General features: G+C 33.4%; 1 protein-coding gene across 1 annotated transcript in view; it reads left to right on the top strand.

The window, feature by feature from the left end:
* Nucleotides 1-7,682, top strand: part of RAB18 (RAB18, member RAS oncogene family) — a 43,892-nt gene extending 36,210 nt beyond the window's left edge. Inside the window, exons 4-7 of the mRNA XM_003771850.4 lie at nucleotides 2,646-2,718; nucleotides 4,274-4,392; nucleotides 4,467-4,533; nucleotides 5,962-7,682. Coding sequence (XP_003771898.1) covers nucleotides 2,646-2,718; nucleotides 4,274-4,392; nucleotides 4,467-4,533; nucleotides 5,962-6,134 — 432 coding nt within the window. The 3' untranslated portion in view covers nucleotides 6,135-7,682. The remainder of the gene's footprint in view (nucleotides 1-2,645; nucleotides 2,719-4,273; nucleotides 4,393-4,466; nucleotides 4,534-5,961) is intronic.
* Nucleotides 7,683-12,042: the final 4,360 nt, after the last annotated feature.

Below are 12,042 nucleotides of genomic sequence, written 5' to 3'. Positions count from 1 at the left end.
GCTAGAGTGGTTGTTGTTTCCTTCTCTAGCTCAGGGTTAAGTTAGCTACCCAAGGTCACACAACTAATAAATTTCTGAGACTGAATTTGAACTCATGAAGATGAGGTTTCCTATGTCAGCTGCCTTGGTGTAGGCATTTGTATTTTAGATATGGACCATTTGGTTCTAATGTTTGGCAATATATTCATAAGGAACATTTTGTATCTGTTTACTTGTGGGTTATAAAATACTGTGTTTTTTCTTGATAGCACTGGTTTGGTGTTTTTTGCCAAATTAGCTCAACTATATATTCATTAAAATTTTTTAAAAATGAAATTAAGAATTGATAATTCTAAACTGAATTGTTAGAATTATTAATAAAGGGAAATTTCTGATTTAAAACTTTGTAGATTGGGGAAGGGAGTTGGGAAAGGAGATGGGGTGGGGCACCTGGATTTCTTTGATTTAAGAAACTCCCTGTAGTAATGCAGAACCTCCTGTAATCTGCAGCAGTGCCTGGAAGCATTGAGAGGTACCACTAATTTTTCCTGGGATCATACAAATAGTGTGAGCGAGAAGAATTTGTTCACTCCATTGTGCAAAAAGTAAAGTAACACCTCAGTTTTAATCCAGTGTTTTTATTAGCTTTGTGACCTTTGTCAGTTTATTTACTCTATCTGGGTATTATCAGGTTTCTTATTTCTAAAGTAAGGCTGTTGGACTAAGCAATGTTAGAGGCCTTAAGTTCCTGTTGTGTATACCAGACCCTACTCGACAGGGGATACAAACACAAAAATGAATATCCCTTTTCTTATTATGTCATTTTCCCTGTTTGCCCAAGGACAAAGACAAGCTGCTCTAATTCCAAAACACTACTCATAACTGCCTTCAGACTTGAAGGTATATGAGAACCAAGTAGCAAAAGAAGCTTTCACTTACTTTGCCTCCCAATCCAGGCTTACTTACCCTTAGCAGCTGATACAGAGGGCTGACTCCTCCCTGCTATTGGTGAAAAAACTTAAAATTATCTCCTGCTACCCGAAGGAAGTGAAAGGGAAACATAGTTTGATTCTCTCTTCTCTCCAAATAGTGTTCTGATTTAATTCATTAATTCTGTACTTCCATAGTCAGAAATTACTTGCAAATGTGCGAATATAAGAGCAAGAAAATTCCTTCTTTAAAGCAAGATGCAGGATAAAAAAAGTAACATTAAAATTAATATAAAATGGAATAATGTACCTATTTGTGAAAGAGAAGTTTTGATCCTTTGAACAAGTGAGAACTTATTTGGGGACAATGTAGACTTTGTCCAGGTTTTTATATAATCCAAAGGAGCAAACTTTATGAGTTGACATATTGGGGAGAGTATAGCAAATATGTTGCCCCCAAAAATGACATTTATGTGTACCAAGAACCCATTCAATGCAAGATATTAACATACCCTTTGAACTGGTAAATGATCTAGAGGCAATTTACTTTAAAAAAAAAAAAAAGTTACACATGTTCAACTTCTCTTAAAGATATCTTAAAGGCTGCTGTCTCTGTACTCAGAAGACCTAGGTTCAAATCACACTTAAATAATCATTTTTACCTGTTATCTGGATAAAGCTACAGTTTTCTCCTCTGTAAAATAAAAGGGTTGGGTGAGATGCTCTCTAAAGTCCTCTGACTCTCTGTAAATGAGTAAAAATAAGAAAATTCTGCCCTTGGGTTAAGAATGTAAACTTTTGCATTGGTTACTTAAATACTTATATAGTGATTATAATTTAGTGGAATCCTTTTGGTCATTTTGGTAGAATACTATCCCCAAAAAGCATGCCCTTTGTATACTAGTTTTGGAATTGTTGTATGATTATTGAATTATGAAAAAGAGAAAATCTCTACCTGCATATTTAAAATACATTTGCTTGTAATGTGAAAATAAAAACAGCCTAATAAAACAAAACAAAATAAGTAAGTGAACAGCCTAAATATCTAAGCTAAAAACTATAGTGTATCAATATAGTAGAATTAATTATCAATATAGTAGAAAAAATAGAAGCATAAAGAAACATGAAAATGTGAACTATTTCAAAGTAAAACGATAATTAGGAAAATGTATACATGTAAGTAAAATGGAAGTTGGTACACAGGAATATTTGATATTTTTATGTTAAATTTTATATTAAAATGTAAATAGTTTGAAGTATATATTTAGTCAACTTTGTTTAATATTTATATTTTACAATGTGACATGCTTATAATTCCTTCTAAATGAAGAGTTTCATAATAAATTTTTAAAAGAAAAATTGCATTAAAATTTATTCCTTTTCTCCAGAGAGATGTTAATGTTCGGTTTATTTCATGTTTAATGAAAATTTTCCAGTTGTATAACATTTTATATTATTTTGGTATATTATATTTTCGTGGTATATTGGACAACAGTGAAATTTTGACTTTTTACCACTTAATGGATTTTACACGATACAGTGGAAAAAATAGTAACTATGGATTTATAGAATCTGGATTCAAATCTTAACTCTGATACTTATGTATGACCCTGAGCAACTCACTTGACCTCTTTAGCCTTCTTTAAACCAAAGTATATGCTATCTTCCAGCTTCAAACTGGGATTTTCTAAGTAACGAGAAGGTTTATTGTCTTTCACTTTGATTTGTCCATTCTAGGATACAGCAGGTCAGGAGCGCTTCAGAACACTAACACCTAGCTATTACAGAGGTGCACAAGGTGTTATATTAGGTAAGCATTTTAATTTTGCTTCACTGTGCTTATGTAAAAATCTGAGTATGCAAGTTTTTCTGGAATTAAATATTTTTAGAAACTTCTTGTTTTCTTAAATCCTATATTTAAAAGTCTCCTTTTTATTCAGTGCCAACTCTTTAGTGTTTATTCATACTAAAAACTATATAGTGGTTATTCTTCAGCTGTCTCTTCCTTCAAAGAGAAAAAAAAAATCCAGGTTAATTTACTTATTAGGTTAGTGTAGGACCTTAATGAAGATAATCAGGGTCAATGTAAGTATTAGAAACACTAATTTTTTTTTTTTTTTTTTTTAATTTGGGCCAATGTTTATTCACTCCATGCCTTTGGTCAGAATGTTGATGAGGAGAAAGAAAGAGTATATATATATATATATATATATGGATCAGTACAGACGTTTTTCCACTAGTAGAAAAACATTTCAAGGCATTTGAAACTATGAATTGTGTATGAAAATTGTATGACACAATACGCATCATGCAAGAGGAATTCATGTTCAGCTGTTTTGTTTGCCATTTACCCCATTTACCTTTGATTTCTTTATCCCTATTCACTTCAAATATTTCAGACTCCTAAATCATAATTACCAATGAAGAATAACTTAACACTAAAAGATCTAGGAATTTGGAACAAAAAAATAGAATTTGAAAGTTATGGATGAAATATCTACTTCCCCTTGTGGGTCAAAGATACTTAGTTTGCTCAGTAGCTTACTGCCCTCTACCAAATTGAAACAGTAATTCCAAGCAGTGTGTTGAAAATTTTTTTGTAGCAAGATTTGGTATTTATAGTTTTATGAAATGAATTCCAAAAAGTGTCAATGAAGAATAAATAGTTCTTAACATTTATGACACTTTAATTTCATTTTTGTTCATCAAGAAAATGATTCTTGACATTTTCAGCTTTGTTTCTTTTCTCAGTCTTTCCAAGTCTTTAATGGTCTGTAAATAAGTAGGAAAGGTGTAAACACTATATGACTGTATTTTCACATATCATTATTAGGAACAATAAGATTAAAGTGATAGGCTGTAAAAAGAAAAGGAGCAATGAACAGAATAAGGAACATATTTTATCATATGGGGCACATTTTCCTAGAAATGTAGTAATTGCAGATTGGGGAGAAAACTGGCTAACAGGTTAATTAGAAGTCAAATCCATTCAATATCTCTTGGTATTTTATTGAGCATTTACTTGAAAACATGGTTTCATTTGGGTTCAAACTTGCAAATAAATTAAAAGTAATGCTACTAATTTATATTCATTAAGTATAGGTCATACAATTCTTACTACTGTGGTAGAAGCAATTGCTATTTTGCCATCACGTGGAATACGTTACTAGAGTGCCTGGTTTTTATAATCATTAAAAGTGAATTTTATTGTGATATTTCCTTTGGATAAAGTAGATAATAGTAACTCTAGCTAAAGAAATGTGAACTTTATAAGATGTGAGCTATTTGTTGCAAGTTTTAAGCATTTAAAAATTCTTTCTTGCTTTTTAATATGTATTTTGTGGCTCTTAACTCTTCTGTTTCAGTTTATGATGTCACAAGAAGAGATACTTTTGTTAAGCTGGATAATTGGTTAAATGAATTGGAAACATACTGCACGAGAAACGACATAGTAAAAATGCTAGTTGGAAACAAAATTGATAAGGTAAGAAGGTAAAGAAGAATTGACCATTTAACACTATGTTATAGAACTTTTATTAATAGATCTTTTTCTTATAGGAAAACCGTGAAGTTGATAGAAATGAAGGGCTGAAATTTGCACGGAAGCATTCCATGTTATTTATAGGTAGGTTTTTAAAGTTGTATATTCTAACTAGGCCCTAGAAGTAATTATAGCAGTTTCTTATTGAAGTAGTACCACTTCGATATTCATTTGTGGGTGGCTCTTTAATCTTATGGAAATCATCATAATGCCTAAATAAAATGAGGTGGTAGATCTGAAAAAACTTTGGATCTAATGTTATTACTTAAATGTCAGGGATATTAACTCTTGATGTTTGAATTTCTTGAACCAGGCTACTTGAAGACATCTCTGTAATATGAAGTAGTTATATTGTCATGTTGTGTCCTGCTTTCTTAGAGCCCCCACACCAGGGTGATTAAAATATACTTTCCTAGTGGAGAAGTGATGAGGCAGAACTCCTAAGGATGGTGGAAAAATGGAGTCCGTTTATTTCAATGGCTTTCCCCTTTTTATAATGTAACAAAAACAATACTGAGCACGTGGGACTACATAAACAACTTGTATGTAGTTTTCCACCTGGTATCACTCTGTTTCAATCTCAACACAGGTTGTCACCGCCCCTTGACTTCTCAGGAAGGCTGAGCCCTTGGGGACATGGGAGCTAAACCAGATATTGTTAGCAGGTTCCCTCTGGCCTGAAGGGTTTTATACCTTACCCAGAGTTTCCCCTCTGTGATTGTGACCCTCTACATTAAATTAAATTTATATATTATGTTATATATAATATATTTTTATTTATTATTATTAATTATTATTATATTAAATATTTTATCCTTTTAAAAACTTTTCAATAAGAATTCAAGCGATTGACAAAGATCCTCGCATTTTATTTCTTGAAATATATTCCTGATTTTGTCTGGTTTTGTGTTTTAAATCAGCTTTAGCTTTGCATTTTAAATTGTGTAACTGTTGGAGAGGTAGTAATTTTTATTAAATTATATCACTTGACTATTATTTTTTCTTACTTGCATTGCATTACAAATGCCAAACAATAAAATCAGATTACTTTTATTTTCCTTTTTACAATATAATTGAATCCTTCTTTTATAAAGAAAAGTTAATGAGTTTAAATGACTCAACCATTAATTAAATCATTTCTCTTAGCTAAAACTACATAAAATGACAGATTCATATAAGTAGAGTCATTTTTCTCTGAAATCAAGTACATCTAATATCTAGGCTTTCTTTTGGGTTGAAAATTAAGTGTAATATAAATTATGAGACCTTGGTTGATAGCAGTTATTTTTGTGATACAGTTTTGAGAGGCGTATCAAGAAAGACTAGGGGGAGACATGTGGAAAATATTTCTTGGTTTCACAATAAACTAAGTAGTAAAATATTTCCCAGAAAAAACTTGGAAATACAGAGACAGAGAGAAAGTTGTATATTACTTCTAAGCGTTTATTTTTGTTTTTCAAAAGAAATGAACTTTTTTTTTTGTTGTTGTTGTTGTTGTTTTCTATGTTGTAGAGGCAAGTGCAAAAACCTGTGATGGTGTACAATGTGCCTTTGAAGAACTTGTTGAAAAGATCATTCAAACCCCCGGACTATGGGAGAGTGAGAACCAGAATAAAGGAGTAAGGCTATCTCACAGGGAAGAAAGCCACGGAGGAGCTTGTGGAGGATATTGTTCTATGTTATAAACTCTGGGAAGGTCTATCTTTTGCGTTTTTGATCAGATAGTGTCATCTTTCTGTATATAAACTCCTTAACTGCTATTTTAGGGACCTTGCAGTTTGCACATATTTGTTTTGTATCATGGCGATGAACATTTATAAGAAAACACTCATCAGCTTTCCCAGGTAAAAATGTTTATGGTAAGCATGCACAAATTGCAACCTTCAGTCTTTTATGTAACATAAAATGGGTGTGCATTACCAAGCGCAATCGATTTTATGACCTACATTCATCATGTATTTTTTTTTTTAATCCATCCAACAAATATCTTTTGTAAAGCTGTCTGTCTGCATTTTGGTTTCCTTTTGGTTAATTTTGTCTGATTATTGGATTGCTTTGTATAACTCCTAGAAATACTGGGAGCTATAAGTGTAACAGATCTATTCCTGATAAAATTCCTTTGCAGGTTTAACAGCATGTTCTTAAAGCTTCTCTAAGAAGCTGAAGTTACAGATTTATTTTTAAAAATTTTTGGGGGGGTATTTAGCAAAAACTCAAGATGCATTATGGCTGAGGCCAATTTATAATTGTATGCATTTGTCTGATGATGCTTCTGAACTAGCAGTGAAATAACAATTGGGACCTACTTTTTAATTCACTTCAATGAATAACTCAGTTGCTTAACTGGAGTTTTAATCCTGTGATATATACATTAAATTCATGGCACTTTTACACTGCACATTTTGTAATGCAGTGTTTGATAGTGGCAGTCAAGTTTTTTCCCCCCACTTTGTTTCCAGAGGGATATGAAATTAGTGTGTTCATTGTGACTTGTTCATATAGTACTTAGCACATTTTAAAACCAACACTTTTTCTTAAATGTTGGTGTTTGTCCAAGTATCTCAACTGTAGCTTGTTTAATGTTATGAAGATATGTATCATATGATTGCTTTAAATGGCTAGTTGATATTATGAACCTTATTTCTATGTTTTGGGGGTCAGGGAGAAAAGCACGAAGTGACAGTTTGAGAAAAGACATTATATAGCTTCTGGATTCTGATGTGTGGGGAAATACTATTGCAATGAAAATCTTGAATTTACTGTAACAAGTAGCAGTGGTTATCAAGACTAACTTGTACAGACTAATAAATCTTTTCCAAAGTATTCAGTTTTCTAACCTCTTAATATTGTATACTTGTATATTTTTTACATACACATAAATTTATTACATATTAGTTTCTGCTATTTTATGACAAAAATTAGTCAATCAGCATTATACATGACATTAGATGACTGGTGTTCTTGCAATGGAAATTGTTATACCCTGTGAATATATTTCAACATCATAATGGGTATGTTTTTTTAAAGAGTAGATTTCACTCCAGCCTGGTCTCTTCACATTAATCCTCACATTCTACTTTGTTTACATTTGGTAGGTAGTATTATACATGTTGGGTGGTTTTTAAAATAACCTGAATATTGTATCAGTAATATTGTAATGTTGGATAAAGGTAGATAATTGAGATGTGTACTTGTAATTTGTTCATGTTTCATTAAAACTTTAGTTTATATTATTGAGTTCTTTATATAATGCATGGGTTGACATGATTTTTTTTTCTTTCCCTTTGTGTGAATAATCCCTCCTTCATGAATAATAATAATAATAATAATAATCCCTCCTTAGTCTTCTATTCATCAGACTCTTAGAGTATAACAAGGTTGGTCATAGTGCACTTGAAACCTAGATTTAGAGCTGAAGGGACCTTTTACCAAAAACCATCTCATTTTACAGAAAACAGAAATCTCAAAAGTTTGATTTGTTTCACCTAATAGAAGGATGGGGAATATGAAGTACTTAGGAGTATAAAGCAGTTTGCCTTTTTTCATTTTCTAGATGGTTTAAAACTTGCTTTTAAATTTACCCTTGTAGGCATATCTTAGTAATATTAGCTGTTAAAAGTCATTAACATCATGGGGAAAGACCTTCTAGAACCCCAGTGGAGTTTCCATCCAAACGCCAAAAACACAGAATGTCAATAGACCTGTACTTAAAATCTTCACAGATTGGCAGAAACACTAAGAACTTGTCCTCTTCTGTCATAGTTTTTGGGAGTCATTGTTGAAAACATATTATGTGTTCAGACTTTCCACTGAGTTTCAAATTGAAGGCTTGGAATTAAGTGATTAACATAATTTCTGATTCAGATCTGTCAAAAACATGGACATTATTTAAAATGAGTGGATCTATGGTGCTAAAAACATTCCCATGTAAAATGATATTATCCATAAGTTTTTATAAGTACATTGGATTACTTTATATAATTAGTAAGGGTACATTCATAGTATCTCAATAGTTTACAGCACAACAAACTTTTGGGGAAGTAGGAGAAATAATTCCAAGATAGATTATAAGTTGACTTTGTGGGACTCATCAGTATTTACTAATTTTTATTGATACATATAAATAATAGCAGTTGTAATTGAAGTAACATTACTCTTGATTGTTGAGGCTAGCATTGGAATAATCTGCCTCTGGACTGAAACTTGTTTTTTGATGCCCCTTCTTTCTGCTCTGCTTGCTAATTAAATTAAGATATTTTGATCCTAGATTAATGTCTGGTACAAATGTGTCTCAAGTCTGTATCAGCTGATTGACCTAAGTAAGAATCGAGCTCCTCACTGTATGGGAAGGACCTTGAATATCATCTCTTTCTACCCCCTCATTTTAGAGATGAAGAAAGAAGTCCAAGAAGATTATGGCTTATCCAGAGCTGGAGTAACATCCAATTTTGTTTTCTCATTTCATTGCTCTTTCCCACCATGCCTCAAGATGTGGTTTCCTTGGTATCCAAGATAATTTGACATCTTTCACTGAAGGCAAAAGCTAAACAAACCAAAAAAAGTAGATGGAAATTGGGAAGTTTTGTAAATTGTTTGGTTTTCCAATGAATGTTTCCTATTAAAAATTTGAGGTAGGAAGAGAATTACTGCAAATTAATTAAAAAGTCTTGGAAAGGCTGGTATTATGTTTAAGATAATAGCCAAAACTAGAAAATGGATGAAGGATTAATTGGCTTTTCATGGCTGATCAGAAATTGTGACTTCACCCGTCATGACTGTTGGTGGAGAGATCTCAATTGGGCGTTAAAAGTACAGTTTCTTAGGGAGAAGTACCCTAACTAGGCTGACTTGAAGAGTGAAAGATGGTGCTTTAAAGACAAAATGAGATCTTTTCAGTAATCAGGAGCCAAAAAAGGTGAGAGGGGTTGTATAAAAATGAATATAGATAGGGCATTTTTTTGATCTAAGACCTCCAGACACAGCTGGGAACTTAATAAGATGAAACTGGAGCTAGGGAAAAGTGCCAATAAAGAACTTTGTATGTGTGGTTTTTGTTTTTTTTTTTTTTTTTTTTTTTTACTTGTCCATAGATTGTATCCATTTGGATTTGAGGGACTGGAGTCAGGATAGGTTTTGAGTTCAGAAAAGCTATTTTCCTTTGCGTTATATCCAAAAGGATCTGTTAATATACTTTGTAATTCAGTGGTAACAGTATAAGATTCTTTCCAACTTTTGATGGGCTCTCTGTGACTTATGTGAAACCCTTTGCAAAAGAATGATTAGTTTGATTTGTATAGCAATTTAATACCATTAGAAAATTTTTCAAGTTAGCCCAGTGAGTTCACTATATACTATTTTACATAGTAAATACAAGATTTGAGACCTGTCTTTAAAGTATGTGGCAAAGCAAGATTGAAAATACACAGCCCAAATATGTAATAAAACAAATCTATATGTAATCTGTAAAAACAGACTCCAGTGAGACCTCTCTAGTGAGATTCCCCAGATCAGTTCTTTTTCTCACTTTTATTATTCCTTTAAGTTGAACCAGATAATCCAGCACTTGTATTCCATGTTTTTAAGGTCTCTACTAGATTGAAAATAAGATAATCTGCAAAATTAGATCTATAGTATATATGATTGTATATGACAGCACAGTGAAGTACACATAATACACACAGTAGGAGTACAGTAAATATGTGCTTACTAACTTAACAGCTCTTGGATAGTTATGTGCTAGATTGTTCTGTTTTATTTTTTGCTGAGGCGTTGGGATTAAGTGACTTGGCCAGGCTCACACAGCTAGGAAACATTAAATGTCTGAGGCCAGATTTGAACTCCGGTCCTCCAGACTTCAGGGCTGGTCCTCTATCCACTGCGCCACCTAGCTGCCCCCAGCCTCTTGTTTTTAAAAGCTCAGGTGTCCATTTAACAAGACTTGTATATTGCTGCCATTTCCCCTCTTTATTCTTTACTAATTTGAATTAAACTATAGAATCGGAGTAATGGTAAAGCCAATAATTCCTCCTCTTCCTCCCTCCATATCCATATGACAATAATACATAGAGCTTGAGAAGTTATGGAATTGTGTGGAAGAAGAAAATTAGACTCACTAAGTTTTCATCTTCACTTGGAATAATCAGAAGATGACTAACTTGGATAGGAACATGAAGTATCAAGACTGAATAACACCAATTTGCTCTCAGACATTAGTATATCCAGAATAGATGACTAAAGAAAGCAAGCTTCACTTTGAGATTTTACCCAAAGTAGTTTTGCATGCATCTGAAAAACATGTCAAACTCATTTGCACTTGAGAGCATGAATGCTCCTTCTCTGGCCAAGCATCTCAAGTTTGGAAAGTAGTGCCACTGACTTAGAACTTTGTGGGTGGTTCCTGTGCATCAAACTCAGGCACTGAGCAGAGAACACATTGCCATTCGTTGCCAGTTAGAGATAGCGGCTTCCTGGCAGTGACCTCATCACTCGTGCGATTATGAGCCAAGCCATCTTCACTGTTGGAACCATAGCTCTCAAAATTTCAGGGAGTGTGCAGATTGTATTAAAAAAAAAAAGTTGAGAAGGGCAAATCTACTAGAGGATGTTGTAAGGGGGTGGGGGATGAGGGAGGGAGGGAGCAAGTAGTGTTGAGATGAAGGTGGCTGCTTGTCTCCAAAAGGCCAGGTTGGCTAATGTTTGTAGCACCACCCCAGACTCTGCATCTGGTTCAGCAAATAAGATTTCATTAAGCTGCGAGCTGTAGTTTGAGGTCCTAACCACTTTATGTGGTTTCTATAAGTGTTTGTCTGGGGAGACAAGTTTTGAGAGCAAAGAAGCTTTATTGTAAACTTTGTAAAAACTGTACTATGTTTTGTTCCTTTTGGATTAATGACCACAAAGTTGTTCTGAATGCTCCCAAATATATGTATAACTTGGAAATAATTGCTTTAGAAAAATCACAAAAATTCAGAAGAGTTCTTATAATTTCTTTTTTTAAAGTCTTCTTAAGAACCACATTTTTTTTTCCTTTAAAAAAAGGCAAAGATTTTAGACCACTGCAGAATTATTTTGGGATGTTTTTCATCTTTCCATGAGGTGGCAGCAACTCTTAAGTAACCTGGGGAGCCCAGAGGCCTGGCCTGTTGGGAAGGCAGCATGGGAAGAGAACTCTGATTCCTAACTCATACCGGCTGTACATTCTTTTGCCAGCTTCTGCTCCCTTGTCACCTATTCCCTTGGAGTCTTTCTTGGCAAGAGATGAGCAGGGTAACGCCTTTCTTATTTGATCTAAGTCTTTCTGTTGTTCAGAACTGGCTGGCTGATGCTGATGTCAACAAGCAGACCTCACAACAGCCTTCAGTGTCAGGTTACAATCCAGCATTCACAGTGGTTGACTGTGCTGAATGTGGGGAAAATGAAGGCATAATTGATCCTGTATTTTGGAGAAGGGGATGGTTTCTTTTCTGTGGTTATAGCTTCTTTTTTTATAAAGAGTTTTGGGGGGCAGGGTGAGTACTAGTGATACATAAGCAAAATAGAGGTGCCAATAGTTTTTAAAAGTGAATTAAATGAGGCATTTTTCAATCCAAAATT

This window comes from Sarcophilus harrisii, chromosome 5 (genome assembly GCF_902635505.1).
Source record: "Sarcophilus harrisii chromosome 5, mSarHar1.11, whole genome shotgun sequence".
Lineage (NCBI taxonomy): Eukaryota > Metazoa > Chordata > Mammalia > Dasyuromorphia > Dasyuridae > Sarcophilus > Sarcophilus harrisii.
The sequence above is the reverse complement of the archived record's forward strand: the minus strand, read 5'-3'. Positions and strand labels throughout refer to the sequence as shown.